Source organism: Trachinotus anak, unplaced genomic scaffold (genome assembly GCF_046630095.1).
Source record: "Trachinotus anak isolate AG129_WGS33_773 ecotype Australia unplaced genomic scaffold, CSIRO_AGI_Tana_v1 ptg000011l, whole genome shotgun sequence".
NCBI lineage: Eukaryota > Metazoa > Chordata > Actinopteri > Carangiformes > Carangidae > Trachinotus > Trachinotus anak.
Window position 1 is genome coordinate 5275623 of NW_027273862.1, and position 23223 is coordinate 5298845.

The window sequence follows — 23223 nt, forward strand, 5'->3', positions numbered from 1 at the left end:
CAGATCTTGGATAAACTCATTTTTGAGTTTGTAGTTTATTTTGTCAACAGACAGGCTGAGCCACAGAGTTTCAGGTCATGATTTTTAGAGAGACTACAGAGACATGTCCACACACTTTATTGTCTCTTCTGCATGGACACATTACTCAATATTACAACACACTTTTCAGCAGTGGAGGAGCGATTGCTTTAATTGTTGCACTGCAGGAGGAGAATCTTTAACTGAAGAGAGATATGGGAATTGTTTTCCGGCTATTCTCATCAGGACTTCACCAGAGTCCTCAAGCCTAGATTAAAAACATTACATTTGGAGTAAGAGCAAATGAATAGAAAATACTGCTGTAAAAGCCACAAGTGTTATATGGAAACCCATGTTGAAACAACTTTGGTGACCACTTAATCCCTTAATGAGGCATCCTTCATTTTTTGCATTGTAAGTACTACATACTGTAATTTCAGGTCTCCCTTGAAACTCAAGCACTACCCAAACACAAATTAGCACATTATGTAAAAACTATATATGAAACCTATTAGAAATTGGAAAAATTTCATGTGTTGACATATACAGTATGTCTGGCCCATACAAATATGTATGTTTATATACAGTGCAGGGTCCAACGTTTGAAACCACTTTCCCAGACTGGGAAGATTAATAAGAGATAATAAGACAACGCATAAAACATAACGTACAACATACAGCAAAAGAAATAAAAGCATATATAATAGATACATTAAAGATATACTGTATATCGTTAACATCTCACAACATATATAAAAAGTCATCATATAGATATTTTCTATCTATCTATCTATCTTTCTATCTATCTATCTATCTACAGGTGACTGACTGTATATGGCAACACCACACTTCATATTGGGACATATATGTCATATATTACATTTCTCTATGGGTAATCGACTTCATCTTCAGCTACATCACCTATGATCGGTACATGATGTAAAACTTTTCCAGCAAACATGCCAGATATTATTAGTGACATTTCAACTCATATCCTACGTCACAACACAACACAACACAACATCACATCACATAGCATATACATATACACAGAAACATTAAAGGGAATTAACAATAAACAAAACACATTTTTGACTGGAAGGGGGCTCATTGTTTTTCCAGACCTCCAGTTGTTTAATGTCTCACATAACAACAGACAGTGTATTCTGAGGTGTGTCAGTACTCTGTGACATCACTGTTGGGTGTTGTTTCAGTTCTGACCAAACGCAATCATCAGCGTCACTTGGTGTGTTCAGAGATGCTGATGTGATCTCAGGGGATTACATGCCACTTTCAGACACATTTCACGTGTCATGTTCACACATTTTGAGCTTTTCATGTATCATTCTACACCACTTTCTGTAGAGGTAGGAAACCTGATGGCTCTGCCTGTGTTGTAGAGAAAGGACGTGGTGTGAAATGACACATGAAAAGCAACAAATGTGCAGTGATAACACACAAAATGCCGTGTTATTCATACACCATTTAGTGAGAGCAGGGTGAAGGTGCAGCACACTTGAATCTTTCAACCAGAGAGGCAGTAAAACATGTTTTTGGACTAGTATTAAATTAATCTTGAAATATACAGGTTTTGATTATTGATTTCCCACAGATGTTCTGTTAATGCCCTGTTATATTACGGTATCGTAGGTCTTTGAGCATAAACTCTGTGCATAAACAAACTTCTGTCAGCAGAAACAGTAACTGGAAGCAGAATGTTCTATTAAACAGTGGTGCTGCTTTGCTCTGGTTCTGTAATGCAGACATGCCTATCGCTTCATTCTTTGGGGTACAAGAGATCTGAGAGTGCCTCGTCTTTTAAGTTGCTCAGTTTGGAGAGATGGCAGAACACTCCCTCCTCTTAATTAGTCTTCAACAACTTCATGCTCCGCTCATGCAGCTCTTCATCTTCAGCTAGACCCTTTGAAGGCTGTACAGTTACTTTGGGTGTTCCTGATTGATTCCAGGAGACCAGCTAAGCTAGTGAAGGAGTTGGATGTCACAGCAAACAGACATTTTAAATAAGACAGGGTTTGTGCAGTTGACATTCAATGAGGGATGACAACTGATTGAGCTGGAAGAAGTTAGGTGGAGGCTTGGTGTCAGGCTGCAGCTGGTCTGGCTTCAGGTTGGCCTTCCCAGAGACAGGTGTACTGATGGGTGACAGCCACAGCGATGGCAGCCTGTTTGAAGGGAGAAGTGCAGATAGTGTGGGAGATTGTCTGATAGCCAAGGACATTTTGAAACCCAGTGATGGCTCCTAGAAGTTAAATAGAACAAGAGAGTGAGGGCTCCACTCCATTCTCATTTGACTGGAACTGTCATGTGCTGGATAAGGTCTTTCATGGGTTTTTCAAACTTCATTAATGGAAATATTTCAAAGACAAAGACAAATAGAACTTCGGGATGGGATCAAGGGACTGCGTGGCATCTGAGGAACCAATCACATTTTGATAGAAGTCTGGATGACACTTTCATGGGCTCATAAACTTTTCAAGGGCTTTCATATGTGTTTGGTTTTTTTAAAAAAAGAAACTTCAGGTCAGATGGACTATGACAAGTGGTTGTTACTATCAGCCACCCCTCTGTTCAAAAAATCTTTCAGAATGGAAAAGACACATACTTCAAATGGGATTTTCAGATGAGTTTTACAGAAGATTAAATGTGACAAAATTAGTTTAATAATCATTTTTAAATATGTTAATGATCAATTATAATATTTAAATGTAATGAAAGCCATGAAATAGCTGTACACACACACACACACACACACACACACACACACACACACACACATATATATATATGTATATATATATATATATATATATATGTAACTTACATTATTGTGTTTTGTCTCTTTTTTAAAAAAAAAAAAAGAATTAAACTGAAATACAAATGCAGGGAGCTGGAGTGAGAGTCTGTAACTACAACTGTACAAAAGTGCACAAAATGAACAATTACACTAAATGAATGGTGAAAACAACAAGCAACAAGATGAACTGATAAACAAAAGATCCACAAGATCCAACATCTGCCAGCTCAATGTTATCGTGTGTTATTAAGACAATATCAATAGTTCATTTTTTAGATAGCACAGTAACCGCCAGTACCAATATATTGTGACTCCCCTACCCAATACACAATGTGACAGAAACATAATGGAATAAATGGAAGTGTTTGCACCTTCATAACAGCAACAGGTATCCCCTCCACTCTTCAAGTGTTTCATATTTCATTGGCTTTCAGATTTCATTAGCTTTATTTCAATTTAGAAGTTGAATGAACATATTTGGGGAAATTGTATAATACCCTTGTTTCAGTAAAGAAAATTTGCCATTAAAATTAAAGTTGCTTACAGTTAATTGGAAGGCAATGCGTGGATTCAGTTGGGGGTTGGAGGGAAAAATAATAACTGCGATGTTTTCCAATACATTAACATAGAATTTTGTAAGATTCGAACTGAGAGCACAGAATTAGTCAAATTATTGTGCATAGAGGCAAATACCATCAGTAAATGACCAGTGAAATGATGTAAATATTGTACATTATTCAATGGTGTTGGTGTTAAAATGAAAATAAGTTGTGCTAAACAAACTGTATCAGAATATAGAAGCATCAGCACAATTTTCCACCATGGTGCTTTTGCTTGAGCTCTCTCAGATAAACAATGCAGAGCAACATCAATTTAATTTGATGCCATCTAGTCTCAAAACTACCTTCATAATTACATTTGAACATTAAATTATTTTCAGCAGCCTCCCACTGAAACTGAAGCGTCCTCACTGTCAGAACTTGACAGAATCAAATCAAGAGACAACCAAACAGATGTTGTCTCTCTGGTCTCTAGACTTAATTCAGTCTCTAATCAACCCAGATTTAATTTTTCATTCACAAATTTGTGACACAGACATGTTAATTTTTCCACTTGAGACGATCAACAACTATTATAGCAGAGGTGCCTCTGACTTCACATCTCAACCTGTGAGTGTGGAGGATGGTCCTGACTTTGGCATTTATAGTTCCAGTTTTGAGCATTGATGTATTCAGTGAATAAAATACAGCATTAATATTCATATTTAATGCTCAATATATCAAATGCCTCAATAATTTTTATAATACAGAGAAAACTATAAATCAGTATTTCCTGATATGTGGGCTGTGGCCCACTGGTGAGCCAGGAAGGTATTGCAAGTGAGCTGACAAATGAAATGAAATGAAATTAAAAAATGTAATTATAAAAAAAAAGATAAAAATAATGTTTTTTAAATGTTTGTAAAATGAAATGATCTTTTGAAATATTAAAATGTAAAAAAAAACTCCTTTCATTGTTTGTTTTGAAAGATTACATCCATGGCAAAGACTGGAGTAGCTAAATGGATAGCTGGTTAGCAACAGGGGGAAGTAAAAGGAAAGAGAGTCAAGAGACAGGCGTTGAAAAAAGATTTCGCTTCCTACATGTTTCCTAAAAGATCGATCATTATCATTAAAAGTTCTCTGAGAATGCTTTGTTGGGCCTCTGTATTGTTATAGGGTCAGATGTGGGCTGCCAAACATTTTTGAGATTTTCAAAAGGCCATGAGTTGGAAAAGTTTGGGAACCACTGCTGCAGATTATAAACTTTTATACACTGTTGGGTCTTACGTTTACAGATCCTATAAACATACAGTGTTCATCCTATTATGACGTTTTCAAGTTGATTGACAATACTGAATATCAAAGTAGATTTCATGTGGCTTCTTTGACACCAGTTGACAGAAGAAGACTCTTTACTTTACTTTACTGGTGGAGATACTGACACACCAATAGTTGGACCTTCCAAAAAAATCCAGCTGTATCACTACAGTTAGGTGAAATCTCTTGACTACACACTGCTGATCTCCATTTAACTAATTATCTGACATCTAAAACCAACTGGCTACACCAGTAATGATTTAGGTTTGACCTAAAAGGCATGAATGCTTTTGCAAACATGTATTTGTAATAAATGTATCATTTTTATTTTTGTAATCTTTTATTTTTTTCCAATGATAAAACATATTTATTTACAAATGTGGGGTTATTCTGGTTTTGAGTTGCTTAATAACCAATTTGAATGATCTCATCATGTTTTCCTTATTATTTTGACCTTATGCAGTGGCTGTGCTGCATGTTGCAGAAATCCTCATATGATAAGTGTGGCTGTAAGCACTGTTGATTGCATGCAGTTTCTGCAGGTGTCAGTATGACTGTAGCCGGTAGGAGGGACTTGATGCTCCAACTTCTCATTTTGTGCCTCTCTGCTCTCCAACCAGTCGTCCTGGTCCTGCTTGGAGAGAGACGACGACATAGCAGCACGGTATTCCGGGGAAACACCATGTATCTTCAGCTGAAAAGACGACCGGAGCCTCGCACTATTTCGCCTTCTTATTTTTGATTTCCGTTTTTTTTTTCTTTTTTTTGTTGCGTCTTTTTCTTTCTTCTTTCCTCCTTTTCACGCAATCTCTGACGCGCAAGGACACCACAGCATCCATCCACGGCAGAAACGCTCACATAGAGCATCCTCTGTACAGACGCACCACCATCCTCCTCCTTCCTTCCTTCCTCCTACTCTCCTCCTCTCCTCTCTCCTGTTCTGTTCTAACACAGAGGACATCGGGACCTCTTCTCCCCCCCGATTTACCCGGAGACATGGATCTATGGTTTCATTCGATCCGGATTTGCTGGTGGAGGGTTTTGTTTCTGATGAGTATTTTCCAGGACTATCTGAGCTCCATGCTGGACTGCCCGCCGACCTGCAGCTGCTCTCAAACAGAGATCTATTGCAATAAGTCCGACAACGGCAGGTTTTTCCCTTTACTCGCCCTGCAAGATACTGGGAACAATGGGACCAGTGTTGACATAGCAGAGTTATTCAAAAACATCACCTCTATGTAAGTAGATGCGGATTATTCCGTGCGTTTTTGAATCATTAATTGATCCTCGGCGAGGCGTCTGTTGCTTTTTCTTTTGCACTGATCTGACATGTTGGCTGAATATTTGCTTTTATGTTCAGACTTTTTGCACTTCTCCCAGTCAGTGTTTACTGGCCTTTAATGATAAACCCATCTGTAGTCATCGGTTTTATATGGAGGGTAAATGCGCTTATTCTGGCACAGTGAGACAAATCCTCTACCCCCTCGTTAGACGTAGGCTACAAACTCCTTCATCATGCAAACTGGTCATTTTTTTCTTTTTCTTGTGTGTGTGTGTGTGTGTGTGCGTGTGTGCGCGCGCGTGTGCGTGTGCGTCCCCATAAAGTTGCTCCTCCGCAGCGGCACCGCAGGCCTACATGGCCAAACGACAGAAGGACGTTGCGGAGAGCCTCAGATCACCCATTCACTGGATTCCGTCCCCGCGCACAGCGACTGCTCCGGCAGCTTGTGCTAAATGAAACAGAAATAAATGGTGCAGGAAGGTCAACCAGTTACATTTCAGCCTGCGTCCTCCGAGGCCGACGCGACCGGACAAACTTTATTATGTGCAGATGATGCGGAGGGTCTAGACTTGGGTGGGGGGGGAGGGGGGTGCTGGGGACGTCACTTGTGGCTTTTTTTTTATCCCCCCCCGACCACCTCCTCCTGCTTCAGAGATAAACGCGAACCAGGATGCTTCTGTTTCAGTGGATCCATGAAGTGTTTGCTTAAAACAGAGGAGCGATGATGACGGCAGACCCCCCCCCCTCCTCCCACCCCTCACCCACGCACCCACACACCCCCCCCCAGAAGTACATTTTCATTCTGCATCCTCTCAACCCTCCCTCCCCTTCTCTCACCCCCCCCCCCCCCCCCCCCTCTCTCTCTCTCTCTGGCATCGATCCTTCCTGCCAACATCAAAGCTTCCTTTCTTGAAAAGTCAGTCAAAAAAAAAAAGAAAAAAAAAGAAAAAAGCAGAGCTGGGGCCTTAAAATAAGACCTCTGGTGTCGATGGGGGGAGATTTGCATACAAAGTAAACATCTCCCGTGAACGCACTGGAATTCCCCCCGCGTCCTCTTCATGCCACAGAGGACTTTTCCTCCCATCAGTTTTTGGTAAAGCGTTTACCCTTTATCCGTTTGAGGGAGACAACAACTTATTTAGTGACACGGTCCATCGCTTCGCCGTGCCACTAGAGGGTAGCCTGGTACCCTCTATGCACCGGGAATCAAGTGCTCTTTACAACACTGGAGTCATTTACGTGACTGTTTGATCAGAGAGACTTTTTAGTGGAATCGGGCTCAGAATAAGGCTCATTTTAAAAGCTCAGCAACGTTAAAAAGCAAAGAATAGTAAAGAGGTGTAAGGTGAGAGGTCACAGCACACTGCTAGTGATGAGTGTGACCCCAGAGTGACCCTGAGATAAAGATTTCCTCCATGTAAAACCTGCTCCACTCACTTTACAGTCATTTATCTCCTCTCCTATCCGCTGGGATCAGCACTGTAATAATAGCTCGTGTATTAGCTCGTGTATTTTCACTTTAAAATGCCGAAATTCAGTTTATAATGAGCACAGAGTCCCCCGTCAATTGCCTTTTCGCCTTTGAGAAACCCTAATGCAGTTGACCCGGGACTAATTGTGCATTTCATGGTCCCTGGCCATGCAGCAGGCTGCCTGTTCTCTTGCTGCTCAGCATGGAGAGCAACCTCCACCCAGCTCCACCGCTCAATGACAGCTTATCAGAGGCCGCACCGCCCAAAGTCTCATCAGCTTCCTTATCTGATGGGAATTCAAACCACACAGGGATAGTCACTGGCTGAGTTTGTAAATTCTGAAAGTGGACGTTCACTTCAGTATATAGTGATTAAATGTAAATATGGAAGCCTACATAATTAATTATTTGGCTTTAGATAACAGAAAGAAAGACATTTACAAGATATAAATCTCTAAATATATATGGTGCGAACTGAAACATATAAATAAACAAGTCTAATCAACAACAGAGGTTAATTGCTTGATGCTTATTTATTATCTGGCCAGAAAACAGGCTCTTTAAAAATAATAACCAGTGATACAGAGCAGTCAGTGATTGAGGCTGCAGTACAAATTGTCCTTGGTCCTCTATCCGTTCGAAAGGTGTTAGATGAATGAATTTTGTTAACAAGAAGTCTATTTCATTCATCACGAGGGAAACATGGAGAGATGGGGAAAATTTATGAAGATAGAAAGTAGATCGAGGGCTCCAAGCAGGAAGTGTGGGAGGATTGGCCAGCCAAAGAAACCTGCCAAGTCCAGATAATAGTTTTCCATTTCTCTCATATTAGAGATTCATCACAAGAGGCATCAGTGTTTGAAGTGGATAAGATAAGGCCTTGCTGTGATACTTGAGGAAAGCACAGTTTTCTGAGCTGAAGTATTTGACAGGTCTGTGTGTATGCGCTCTGACCGCAGGTGCACGTTTGTTTGCTGAATCCAATCAGTGCCTCCACCTCTGGCATCGCCATGACGTTTGGCCTCATTTCGTTTTCCTTTTTTTTTTTGTGCTGTCGAGAGGCTGAAGTATCAGACCAATCTGTACAGTCATCACTGTTGCTAAGTGCCTGCAAAATGTATTTAGAGAAAAATCTCAGCTCTACACCCCCTTCATCTCCTCCGCTTCATTCCTTCATCCCTCCATTCGACTTCTATCTAATTGTGCATATGTTCACCAGCATTGATGCATTCACTGCTGAAACTGCTGCACGGCACTGAACTATTAAATCAATTTGTGAGAGTTAGTAGAAGTCGAAGTGCAAAAGCTCAATTGTGGAATCTGTGGTTCAGTCAGTCTATAACTTTGCTTTAATTCCAATGCTAACATTACAACAAAATGGTAATATAATGCAATTTTCCTATAATAATCCTACAGGGACTGGCCTGAGCTTACAAATATTTCATCAAAATAAAAAAAATGTAAACTATGGAGCCCATAACATCCTGAGAGACTATAATTTTTTATCTTGTGCACAAAAATAATCATCTTTCAGCACTTTCAAACATCAGCATCAGCAAGTACAATTTTCCAGCAAATTACAAGGTTTCCTGTACTTGTTCACAGAATATGCACATTTTCCTCGAAGTGTAACATTATGCAATTTTCTGTTCCAGCAAAAAAAATGAGGTTAAGTCCCTCAATTTCCCAGGAAAACTGCACCACCTTTATAGTGACATTATGACACTTACCTTATTCACTGTAGTGTAATGCCTATCATAAGCTCACAGGGATTTATAGTTTGTCAGTTATATTTAAAGATACCCTCTGGATATGTTGGAAGACATTAAAATACTCTGCTTTATATTATGATATTTCCTAAAAAACAATTACCTTAAAAAAATTCTTAAAATTACATTTACGCCTACCACATTTGAAAATATAGAATCTCTATCTATGAAAATGTAAAGATTTTTGGTTTCGAAAGTTTAACTACTCACGCCTCTGTAAATTGCAAGCTGGACAATGATTGGCTGTCCAGTTGTGATGTCACAAAATTATTGTATGAACGTGTTAAACTCAGATTTAAGATGAGGACAGAGAAACTTTCCCAGTTCAGCAGGTGAATGTGAAGCATCCCTCTAGTTTCAAAACCCGCACAATAAATTCAAACATACAAACAACAATGATAAAAACACAGTTGTGAGTAGAAGTGGGCTCAAAAATTCAATCCGTGATTTAGTTACAACATCTCTCCACATTTCTCAACACATTTCACAGATGGCGACATTTCAAGATTTGGGGACTTTGACAGGCTCTGATTAACATCCATCCATCCATCCATCCATCCATCCAAATCCAAGGTGTTTGTTCTAACTCTGTTGAGTCATTAGGGCAGACAGTTCTCATTAAAAATGAACGCAGAAATCAGAAGTCCTCCATTGGCATTTGAAATGAGAATGCTCTTCCAAAAGTTGTGTCGTTTTGGCGTCTTTAATGTCAACCCTGCCTTCAATCAAAGAGATTTATGTGACTTGTAAAATTACCATCTGTTTATCTGCAAACAAACAGAGTCCCACACTCTAAAACGGTTTACTCTTTATCTTCTTTGCCAAATATGGCTTGAAGTTTATCATTTAATATCTTTAAAATCTCGATGATCCAGTCAATAAAAGTCTGTGCTTTTTCATTTCCAAGGACTTAATCTATCCTTCAAGAATGCATAATGTCATATTTATCTTGATTAATGTTTTACTTACAGGAAATGTCACTTTCAAATGCTAGAAGTCAAACACATTGGAAGAAAGCCAAAACAGGTTCAGGTTTGGTTTCGGTAACTGAATCAACGACAGTCTTTAAAGGATAAATGAGCAGTGTCCTGTAACGGACTTGATCTCTGACCTCTATGTGTAAAAGGGAAGAAAACATTTCTGTTGTTTTATGCCATAAAATGGGATCATACGATAGAGGGAGTGATCTAACAGCGGAGGGTTGTTGTGAAAAAGAGAAAAATAAAATCAAAGCTGTCACATCCATCCATCGGTTGCATTACACACAGTAGTGTGTATTTCACCAGCCATCACAGTCAACAATTACCTAAAAACTTCAGGCCAATATGTTCCCATAAGAAATATTTGTCTGTTTTTTCTTTTTTAAATTTTAAAACAGCTCAGCTCTGCTTGAAACTATCGATCTTTGGACGCTCTCAAGTACAAATTTTATATGAAACCTGCCAGCTATCTCATGCTGCCAAAGAAACCTGTTTCCTACAGGAATGTTTCCAAGGTCTGCTTCAGTGACTTGTGTGGGCTGTAAGTGTCCCCCAGTTCAGACACCGAGCACTGCTGCATTACATAAAGTCAGCGTTTTCACTCCCTCTTTAAACTCCTGTGCAGCCCACATATTGTATGTGTGTGTGACTGTGGCCAGTAGCAACTTCAACTCCAAATATCTGCTTTATAATTCTTGCATAAGGCCTCTGCATGGGAATAGATAACTTTTATAGAATTCCTCTGAAACAGAAGTGGAATATTTCCTGTTCAACTGAGAGTCTTCGCTTAAGTGCTGGAGCATCAGTTGAACTAGATCTTGTGCACGCTTGGATGTATGTAAAGGGCAACTCCAGCAGTTTGGTATTGCATTTCTATAAAGGTGGGGAACAAACTTAGGAAAAAAATGGTTGAAAACTAAGATTTCCTAAATTTTAGTCTCTGGTGCTGGTCAAGCTAGAAAAATGCAGTCACCTACTATTCCCCTAATGCAACCCTAATGTAGTATCTTCTGTTGGGCCCTACCTGACTGATAAATGTCCTTGTCTGTCAAACCCCACACCTCCAGTCAGGCTTTAAGACTTTAGAGAGCTCTGTCTAGAGCTACAGAAGACATTATACAACTGTCTCATCTCAGTCTCGACTTTCACGTGCTGAGTCGTCCTCCTCGTGATGAGTAACATCGGCCCTTTAACACCTGCAGGCAGCAATATATGTTCAAATAAAGGCAACGGATTGGACTAATTAATGTAAAATGCACTGATCCAATTGTGTAAAATATCTTTTTTGCTAAGTGTTCTGTTAAATATATTTATTTCTCAGCCTCGGGGCCCTGTTTAAAGGAGCATTCATCATATCCACGCTAAATTGCTCGGTAGAGGTGCTGGATTTGGTAGCATTAGCGGAGACATGAAGGATAAGAGGGATACCACGACTGGAAAAAAATGTGATATACTGTACTCTACCTCCCATAACAGAAAACCAAAAGACTCTTTTTGGACATATTTATAATGAAATCTGGTTTAATTGGTACTTGCAGCCAGACTGTATGAATTTCAGATAATCATTTGATTAATATCTTTTGGGAAAATAACTGACAACTTCCAGATTTTCCCAGGTCCAGTGAGCTGGAACACAGTCAGAGGGTTTAGTTCTGCTACCTAATCTGGGATGTCAGATGGATGTACCCCCTCCATCCACATGCACTCACACACCTTCATCCCTCCTTGCTGCTGGTATATTTATTTATTTCCCCGCCACCTCCCTCCTGCTCTGAATCTGAATCAATTTCTCTGCCTTTGTTCTCTTCTTTGCTGTGTGAAGTTTTGATGTCTGGGTTTCTGATACCCACCTCACCTGTATCTGTTTGTCATCTTGATTTATTTTTCTTTGTAACCTTGATATTTCTCTTTGTCATTTCTATTTTATTGAGTCTTATTTATTTATTTATTTTATATTTTTTTACTCTCTCCGGGCGAGATGTTTTTACAAGACTTCGTTGGTTTCTTTGTGTGATCTGCAGTTTTTGCTGTGTTAGTGTCATTTGAAGGCACAAATAAATTACACCTAAACCTCACTTACCCTCTGTTAACTGCTCATGAAAAACATAGCTCAGAGCTTTACACCCGTCTGACATCAGCCTTGGATTTCTGCTTTATATCTAAGCAGATATGAAGCAAAAAAATCACACTCTTATATTCTTATTGCACTACTGCTACACCATTACTCCTCTGTGGAAAAACATTTGGAAACAGGTTCATTACCTTTTGTTTTTGGTTCACATTCCAAAGAAAAAAAAGAAATTTAGTTTCGATACTTAGACAAACAGGAACATGTTTTTCTCCAACTCCCTTCTTTTATCATTAACAAAAAGTCAAACATCTCAGATATAAAATGTCTAAACACAGGAGACTGAACATGAAGTTCATTTGAATAAAATAGTCGGAAACTGGCAAAATGTGGTTTTGAAATGAGAGTTGGAGTCTGACAGGACACAACTTTCGGATTTTCGGATCTTTGATGGATTTCTCACAGTATTTTTAAACAGACCCTGCGTTTTAGACTTTTAAATTGGTTTGGTAGGAAGCAGCAGGGTATTAGATAGAAAGCAGACAGTGTCACAATTAGCTACAAAACAGCTACTAAAATAACTTCAGCGGCTGCAGTACTGGCTAATACAGGAACACTGTAGTTGTATAAGAGCTATTCAGGTTAATTAATAAATTAATGGCCTGTATTAGGCTATAAAAGGACTTAGCAATTAAGTAATTTGCCAATAGGACTCAGGTGATCTTGGCAACCTTCAAACTCCCTGTTCCGCCTCCTGTCCCATGCCGTGTCGGTGTCACCGCTGCTAATGTCCCTTAACCACCCAGGACGGAGTTGCTAACACACGTCCTGCCGGTTTGTTCGCACCATACAGATCCCCTGCTGCCTCCGCATTGCAAGGCACACCTCAGGCAGTGCACGACGGGCTCCTCTGTTATAAGCATATCATCAAGTTTGCATGAGCCTGTCTTTGTGGAAAGTAGGTCACGGCTGCCATCTGAGAATTAGGAGGAGAGAGCGGCGGTTTTCTGTTCAGATCCTCTACATGGAGAGATGCTGTGAGAAGTCGCGGCCATGTGACTGACCCAGCTTCTCCCACGCCCCCACCACCTCAACTCCTGCATCTGCAGGCAGCCCTTGCGCCTTAAAAGATGCATACTAATGAGGCACCCCCCACCCACCCACCCTTTAACAATCAAAAGATGCATTGAGGCTTGAGGGGTGAAAAATACTGAAGGCTCTGCTGTTTCAGCCAGGATTAGAAAAACCCTCTAAAGCCTTGCAGCAGCATTCCAGGGGCTTTCTGTTGACATTTAGTTGAGCTTCTGCTTTTATACACCAGATTATGAGTCAGTGTCACTACTGTGGGCAACAGTTTATCATGTCAAATTTGGGAGATTGAAGGGAGCTGAAGAAATCATGTATCTACCTATTTAAACTGCCATTTGTTCCATGGTGGCATGAAAAAACATAAAACAGGCACGACTGAAATGTTTCCCTTGTGCATAGTCAATCAATTTACATCTATTTACATGCACTGCCTTTTGCTGGAATTTTTTATTTATAATGTGCCATGTGATTGCTCAGTAATAAGCAACAATTATCAAGTACCTGCTGCTGTGAGATATCTATGAGGCAGATACTTTTATGTCTAATCAGGTAGCATGAGCTTTACTGAGGGTTTATTACAGTTAATCATGTTTAAACATGGTATCTCCGGGCTTAGTGAAGCCACACTGAAAGCAGCATTATGGTTAATTCCTTCTTATGCATGATACTGATGGATGATTCATAGTGTGAGGCATTTGTGTGATGGCGTTGACTTGGAAATTCCTTTCTCTCTTGATCTCTTTCTCTCTCTCGCTCCGTGAGTTTCTCTCCCTCGGTCCACATCTCGTCACACAAACACGCCCTTAATTTCCCCAGCGATAACCTCTCCCCAGGTCAGGATGTATGTTTGACCCTCACAGTGTCCATCGCCGGGTATCAACTCCACCACCAGACGTCACTGAAAACCCCACCTTCATCCCCCTAATAAAGCTCCTGCTTATTATTCATGTGGGATGTTTTGTGTTTCAAAAAACATCAATCATCATGTATAATCAAGTAGGATGAGTCACCCCCACCACCCTCCATGTCAGTTATGACTGGCAGGGCTGTGTGAATAATGCAGCTCTCTTAGTCCTCGCTGAGCTTCAGCCATGTTCCCCCTCCGGTACGCGTTGTTGATGGATGTTATTCAGCTGCATTCTCCGCTATGTTTAGTAGAAAAGGAAATGCTTGTTATTTAGTCCAAAGTTCTGCTTCATTGTTCATGTCTGTGCTTATTCCATTCATCTGCATTTGTAACTGCTTGCATTAAACTCTCGCTTCAGTGTGACCTCAAAAGGCTCTACTTAGGGTCATTTGGAGCTCAGAGAGTGTTCCTATTATTTTTGTTATTCATTTTATCATTTTTAAGGCCACAGCCATTTGATAAGTTCTGAACTAAGCTTTCAAAAACTGAAAAATAGTTGCTCTGTGTTTTTGGCATTTCTTTGTTCGGAGACAGAATAGCAGTACATTACTCAGATAAAAGCAGCGGGCTGCCCTCTCCCGCCCTCATCCGTCCATCCGTTTTCCATCTGTACAAACAAGGGAGATCTGTTCGAGGCAATATGTGCACCGATGTTTGGGTGGCAAACACTCATAATGAATAAATGGCTCTAAATTCCTGGCTGTTTAGCTTTGACCGCCAACATAATCAGTGGTGAGGACAGGATAAAGCATCGCAGCACAAATGTCGCTTCATATTTCCCAGAAAGCAGAAAGAAATATATGTCGGCCTTGAGTGTTATAGCAGCCTCTATTTATTGATTACCGCTGATGTTCTGATATCTGTATTTTCCCTGTTCTGTGGACTATTGGTGCACATTACACTACATCAAAACATTATGGACACAGCAGGTCATCCAGCTGTACTCACTGATCATCCTCAGCCAACCGAGGGCTTTCTGTGGCCGTACAGGAGTCGAGAGCACCAGGAGGGTTTTTAAGGCCCTGACAGAGCTTTGTGAGGCAGATGAGAACACATTAATAGTAAATGGTCCGCTGGGACTCAGCTCTCCTTCCTACTGGCTCCCTGCTGGTGCAATGACCTTGGTTCCCCCCGTCAGAATCACAGTCACTCTCCATCTTCCATCATAGACTAAAAATCTCATCTTTTTAAGAAGTAGCTGATATCCTCTCTCTTCCAGCTGAATCACACCCTCCTCTCTCATATCTGCCTGCTCTAATATCCTCTCGTCTTAAAAGAAAAAAAAAACCCCACAGCTTTTATTTCCCATATTCCATTCATACAAATTTAACTCTTCGGATCCCAAACTTTGGAAAACCATGAAAGCCCTTCATAGTGACTGTTTTCTGTCTCTTTTTCAAGTCTTTATGCTAAGCTAAGCTAATCACCCACTAGTAGTATCATATTTAGCAAAAAGAGATGAGAGTGGGGTCAATCTTCTCATCTGTTTCCAAAAAGCAAATCAGTGCATTTCCCATCAAACCGTTGCTTCAGACAAGCTAGTTTGTACGTTTTGCTATTGCTACATAGCCAGAATGAGCATGAACAGCTGTTAACTTACCAGTCAAGAAGAAATGTTGTGAGTTCAGCATCAAACTTCATTCCTTTACTCATCAAAAGCTCTAGCTCGCCTACGGTGGAAAGCAACGCCATCAAAGTTAACTCATATCGCTATCATGTCTGAGGTTAGCATGCTAACCAGCTAGCCCTTCCAATAGCGACTCACTGTAGCCTCCAATCTGCCCTGAAGACACAACGCTGCTAAGCTCTTATCAAGTGACAATCACCGCCACCTCCTCCCAACAAGAAACCATTTGGCAGTAGAGAAAACTTACAAAACGCCCCTTTAAAGCAAACAATGAAAAATTATAGATTCTAATCAGGTAAATGTCCTTTTGCTCTAGGATTTTCGAAAGCAAAATAAACTCAAGGTTTAGGCTATAGAGGGCAAACAAAGTCATGTGACCTTAAGCACTGATTTTTTTTTTTGTATCAGATGTATCAGCCTCTGTGTGAGCTATACTTACATCAACACGTGTTCAATTGCTGTTAGCTCTTCTTCTCTTTTTGATGGCATGTAGTGTCACTGTGAGACCGGCAACCATGACCTGTTGCTACCTGGCCCTTTTTAGTATGGTGATGATGATGTTTTCTGCTCATGTCTTGTGTTTGATATTTGCAACATAAATATTAATTGAAAGTTTCAAATCTGCCCTTTGTTATTTGCTGTTTTTAATGTTTGGGTTAGTAATCTGGGAATTACAGTTGTTCAGTTGCATACCAAAAAGTGAATTGGGAGAGTGAGGCTTTGCATTGTTGATGAAGCTGAAAGGACTCATAGCCGCTGCTGTGCCTCAGACGGGCTTCAGGGATGAAGGAGGCCGTCAAATCAGAGGCTTCAACCAAAGGAGGTTTGTCGAAGGCTAAGTTAGCGTAAGAGAAAATTAGAAGACTGATATTAATACCTATATTCTGAAGTAAAAACCCTCGAAGAAAGTACCTTCCACACAGAGGTTTTGTTTGTTTGTTTATTTAGATCCCCATCAGCTTTTGCATTGAAGCCGCTTTTCCTCCAGGGGTCCATACAATTTTGATGTTGACAGCACAACCAGACACATTCACAGTACTCATCACAATACACAATAATACACATAACGCAATACACAGCACATAATAATGCGCATAACAATAACAACTGACTCAATTTAAATAACACAGAGGTCTTTAATGAGGCGCAAGCCATCATGATGTTTTTAGCATTTATTTTCAGTTCTTATGAAAAATTAATATTAATTAATATTATACATATTATACAATAACTCAGTTAAATATTTTCATTGAGCCATTTTGCTTTGCAAAATCAGTAACAGACAAACATTAGACAAATTTTGACCTTATTCAGCCAAGAGCGGGACACTGGAGATTTCAGCAAATTTCATCATCCTGTATTTCATACACTTCATGAAGCACAGAGGTTGGTGTATAATTTATTAATAGCGCAAGGTCCCCACATTATACAAGTCAATGTCAACAGAGTCAACAGGGCTAAACAACAACAACAACTATGAGTGCATACATTACTGCGAGTGGTGGCTCCTTTGGGAGTCAGTCTAATTAGGTGCTTTGGCTAAATTAGCCTCCATGAGGAAAACCGGTATCTCAACTTTTGACAAGGCTTTGATGGAGAAACTGGCTGCCTCGTCTGTCAAGAGAAGTGACATGCAGCGGCAGCTGTCTACATTTGACACTGTGAACTGTAGATGCTTCTTATTTCCAGAGGAAGCCATCACCTGTCAAGAATCACTAATGTGTTTATTGTTACTGGAAAGATCAACTTGTTCCCCTCTGGTTATTTTAGAGAGGAGACAGTTGGAGTGTCAGTGACTGAAAATTTGGTGTTGTGTTGCAGATCACTGTGCTGTTGAAATGCATTGTTTTTGGGCCTTAAGTTATTTTCCTTGAATAATTATTCCACTTTTAATACAGTCTAGTGTATAAATGTACGACACTGTCGGATTCTGAGACAACAGGTACAGACATGCAAAAGGCTCCCCGCATAATTTGTAGCTGTTTTGAATGTCTTTGTGGTAGTTTTGTGTGTCCTTGTAGTTATGTTGCATCTCTCTGTGGTCATGTTGTCTCTCTTTGTAGACATTTAGCATCTCTTCATAATTGTTTTTCATCCATGTTTTTTGGGTTTTTTTTGTGTCTCTTTTATAGTTGACTTTCCAGGGCCCCCTTGGGTCCCTGGTCCTATGTCCAGTTGGTCTGTAGGTGATCCATCCATATGTATATGGTTGTTACTCGCGATATGTTTTGTAGCACTTGTAAAACATGCACAGAGGGGTCACAGCCAACTGCCAAGGCATTTTGTGCTCTTGTAGACCGATGAGACGTGTCCTGCGGTTACCCTGTCTGGCTGGACAGATTAGGAGTGGACTCACAGACCATCATTTTGATAAAATACTGAGTTTGTATGTGTGTGAGACAGAGAGAGAGAGCGTGTGTGTTACTTAAATGAAGGCAGGAAGAAAAATAGCAAACAAATCAAATATTCAACCTTGAGCTCTTTCTCCCCCTGGTTCCATTCTTCCTGCTGGAGGTAATTGGTTGACACCAGATTTGTATGAGAACTGTAGTATGTGAGGACTAGATGTTATTACATTTCACATCTCCAAGCGAGACAAGACACCTTTGGAAGGAATTTAACAAGAAGCTTCTACGAATTCCCTCTCTGCTCGTTCTCACCAAATCTGACAAAGCTGATGTAGCTTTCTAATGAAACGATTCTTCTGACAAACACCGACAGTATCAACTGTATCTATTCTGTAGTCCACCTTTCTGAGTTATTGCTAGGACTGCATCAGCACATGTATGAGTCTGAAATTTAAGTGCTTGTGATTGTTAAGATACCTGTGGTTTCCTGTCTGGTCTGTGAATTCACACTGGTTCAAAATGCCTGACGAATCTGAATAAAGATAGAAAAATCTGAATGATTGTTCCTACTTTAACGAGAGGAACAGATACAGCTAAATAATTAAAAAATAAATAAAAACAAAAGTGTTTTAACCCTTGGTCAACCTTAATTAATTATAGGAAGAGTTCAGCATTTTGGGAAATACCTTTATTTGCTTTCTTGTCAAGATATTTGATGAGACGATTGAAGCCACTCTCGAGTCTGTAAGATAAATAAGGAGCTGCTACCAGTCAGCATACAGACTGATCTGGTTCAATCCAAAGTTCAGAAATCCCCCCTCTACACCCCTAAAGCTCAAATTGCCACTTTTTTTTATCTAATTTCTTAACCCATTTGCAGGGCAGAATGTTAAAACAAGTTGTGTATTGTTAGGAGTATTTCTAGGCTAGCTGTATCTACCTGTTTTTAGTTTTTATGCTAGGCTAAGCTACAACTGGCTACAACTCCATCAATCTTCTCATCTAACTCTCAGCCAGAAGATGTAAAAGCTTCTTTCCCAAAATGTTGAGCTATTCCTTTAAATCAAATTGACCATTTTATATTGTTTGGCCCTGTGCGATGAGACTGTATTACACTGTGGTTTGACACCATGTTTTCCAGCTTTCGGTTGTATTTGCTGCTGTGCATTGTACCTGAATTATTTCTTTTAGAAATTAACTACAAAAAGACAACATTATAAGAACACATATTACATGTCTTTATTGATGTTAGTTTTGACAGCAGCAGCAGCCCATGAAATCTGTATTATAGCTGCAGCACGCTGCTCGGAGGTAAAACATGAAGAGGTTGTCCACTGATTGATTTAATATCATCTAGTTGGAGAACAAGGGTGGTTATATAGACTGTTGATTAACTATATTTGCACAACCCCCTTTAAAACCACTACCTGTGTTGAGCCTGCAAATATGGTCTGGATGCACCTCTAATCATCATGAATTTTTAAATAAATGAAACCTTTGAACACAAACAGTCTTTGATCCTTTGTTTTGAGGAGATGATAGTGCTCTTTTGTCTCCTGCACCTCTCCTCCACCACCTCAGTGCATTTTATTCCCCAAAACAGGACACCTTCAGTCACTCTCAACCCTGGTAACAGAAATAGCACTGTTATTTTGACACCTGGCTAAATATCACCTTGGCTGAATCTAAATCCAGCTGCGAGCCTCATTCTCTTGCTGCAAGTGTAAATTCCTCCTGTCAGAGTCCTTCGTCAACATGGAAATGCTAATTTACCAGGAGCTCTAATTAGCACGAGGACTCAGGTGGAGAAGTGTCTCTCTCACACACACACACACACACGCTTCAGCTTAACCTTTTGCTTTGATTTCCCTCATGGCTGATTTCTGGTATTCAAAGCAAACAGTTCTGTTTGCCCTCGTGGTTCTGAACCTATGTCAGGTCGCTGTGTATCATTATGGAACTGTGCTCTCCATTATTTGTGTGTTTCAAGTTAATATACCTGCACACATGCACACATTTATACTAGGATGTTTGCCAAATTATTGTGTGGTTCCCTTAACTTGTTTCTCAGCATTACCACCGTCTGTCTGTGCTTCTGCTCCAATATAAACTGAACTGCTCATTCCCTGGTAATAAAAAAAAAAAGATGGATACTCTAAAATCAACTCTTCAAGCATCTTTCTACCAGAATTTCATCCTCCTCCACTCTGTCCTCCATTCTCACTTTAATTTTGAAAATAATAAAAAGAAAACAAAAAACTGTAGGGCTCTAAGAATAATGAAGTAAGATGACTGAGATTTGATTTCTGAGGAAAAAAGAAGTTTGAAGAGGTTGAACAAGAACGAAGCCCTTAATTTTTTCCATTATCTTAAAAAGCTGTTTCGCACAGAAATCTTGTGTAGTGATTTTCATGTGTTTAAAAAAAATCCTTGTGTTAGTTTACATGATGCAACTTCACAGCTTGCTTTACCATCGGGACAGTGATGGGCCGGTATAAAAAATACAGTTCAAAATAATTCACAATTCAAGACTCACAACACTGACATAAAAATATCAACTGACTAGGCTGAAACATGAAGCCCACATGAAAGTGCTAAAAACTGTAGTTCTTCAAATGGCCAATTAAAGCTGGCTCCAAAAGTGAGTGGCTCCCCATAGACTCCCATGTTATATTTATATATATATATATATATATATATATATATATATATATATTTTTTTTTTTTTTTTTTTTTTTTTTTCCCATGTCTGTGACATTCAGATTCAGCCTAGACATATAAAATATAGTGGGAGGTGTTAGTTTTGTGTAATGGTGCTGCTATAATGTCAATATGACATCAACAGGTCTTGTCTATTTTTCATGAAAAATACAACGCAGTGGCGAATCACTAGATCATGTCATGCAGCTGTGAGATGTGAGACGCATGTATCCGCTTTAACATGTTTGCTGAAATGAAAACCGACATTCAAAGACACTCCGCAGTCACCAGTGTGCCAGTGTGTTCCCGGCCTCAAAGCTCTTAATATTTGATGATGTCACGCTTTGAGTGAGCAGTGGGTGAACGTATGCTTGCCACAAATCAGCATGCGTGCAAGTCTCGTCTCCGCACGCGCCCCACCTCTTTGCCCATTTTTGGATTAGCTGGGCGTTCGGCAGAGTCAGGCACAGCCAAGATGGCGACGGTGGAGCAGCTCACTCTGAGCTTCAAAACCGCTTTTCAGAAACCTATGGGTGACATTACTGGTATAAGTTTAATATGAATAAATATATGCATTTTGGAAAATTAACACATTCAATCATGCTGTCACTGTATCCCTGAAAGACCTCATGACCTAACACCTGGTGCCTATTTGAAATTTTAATGAATCAGTTATCCTCCTCAGGAATTCAAGAGCGGTAAATGAAGCCACTGAAAATAAACATCTGATTTTAGAAGAAGATGATGACTCATACTTGCTGGGATGTCTTCGTCTAACATTCTAGTAACAAGTCAGAGTCACATTTATGTTTTTCCATCTCAGATTTCTAGTGCTCTATGCTGAGATAACGAAAAGAGCAACAAACAGTTTTTTCTGGATCGCAAACACAACCTGTTACAAAAGGGTCAAAGTTCAGAGCAAAAACGAAATGGATGATAAAGAACGGACAGATAAAAAAATGAAACATGAACACTGAAGTGAAAGGATCTCTAAATGTCCATTTTCTGTAAAATGGAAGAAGAAGAGACAGACTTCTTTCACACTAGGAAGCTGCGTTGGAGTGCAGTGGAGCGTAACCCAAGCCAAACCCAGTAATTACACTTTTTTCTCTCAGGTAATGGGACTGCTTGGATAAGGAAGGTGGGAGACTGTTTGTGGCTTTTAAGTCCCTCAATTCCTGAAATTTATATCAAGATGGGAGCACTGAAGTCAAATAAGAGCGGTTAAAATGGTAGGACCTCAAAGAATAATTTTAACTGTGCAGTAAAGCTTTTAGCAGCAGATAATGGCAGTGGCTTGGATGCTAAAATGTTTTTCAGCCTGGTAAATGGATGCTGGACATTAGTTGCTGTGCTACAACTTAACTGTGATGACGTCCCTGTGTTGAGCATGGTTTAAATGAAAAATCCTCAGTGGCTCAAATCTAGATTTTAACCGGTTAAACAAGATGATGCACGTATAGGCTAAGTGAATGGAGATAAACATCAGAAGTGTGAAATGTAGACATATTTAACCCAGGTAATTTCTCTGTTTCATAATTGAGATAAAGGTTGTGCCTTTGTCAAGTAATCTTATAATAGAGATGCTTATCAGATGCTATTAAATCTAATTATAGTGTTTATGCCAGCACGATGAGGTTCATCCTTGAGACTCACTTTCAGGGCTGTGAACTGCTCTCAACTCTAGATGAAGAATGTGGACATGAGGAGAATACAATCACTCAGGGTCATTGCCAGTTCATTACAAGATGCACAATTTTCACTTGTGTCACTATAGACTAATGTTTGTTTAGCTGCAATTGATAAGTGTTGTGTATTAGTGAATAAATTCCATGGGCACAGACAGAAATCACAGATGGGTGACTCTGAGCACAATTAACTGCTAATCGGGATGTGAAGTAATTACAGAGCCCAGTTATTGATCAGGGGTGGGATCCAAAGGATCCGCCAAGGTTTGAGAAGATAACAAAGTTCCTTTTAAGGTTTAAGGTTATCTCAGTGCATTGGCAGGTGTGTGGAGCATGCAGGCACTTCACTCCCTGGCCCTCAATCTAAACCTTCACCCACATCTCACTTCCAATTCTAAATTTCAAACTTCTCTCCTCCATAATGACACCCAGCCTTTTGAGAGGAACTTTAAGAGGAGGATGAACTCTGAGCACAGCTAGTCAAATCAATCTAGTCATGGTGGAGGAATGGAGCGCTTCATTACTGGGAGGGCTGAGGAGCTCTCCGATCGGCTCTCTAATATCACTGTGATCCTCTTCTCTTTTCTTGCCTAATTGAATTC

General features: G+C 39.9%; 1 protein-coding gene across 3 annotated transcripts in view; it reads left to right on the forward strand.

The window, feature by feature from the left end:
* The first annotated feature begins 5162 nt into the window (after nucleotides 1-5162).
* The window catches only part of ntrk3b (neurotrophic tyrosine kinase, receptor, type 3b), a 178088-nt gene continuing 160027 nt past the window's right edge, over nucleotides 5163-23223 (forward strand). For 2 of the 3 annotated variants that reach the window (XM_071489376.1, XM_071489378.1), the window contains exon 1: nucleotides 5164-5930. In XM_071489376.1, coding sequence (XP_071345477.1) covers nucleotides 5689-5930 — 242 coding nt within the window. In that variant the 5' untranslated portion in view covers nucleotides 5164-5688. Of the gene's footprint in view, nucleotides 5931-23223 lie in introns of all 3 variants that reach the window. The other variant, XM_071489377.1, reaches the window with a different exon arrangement.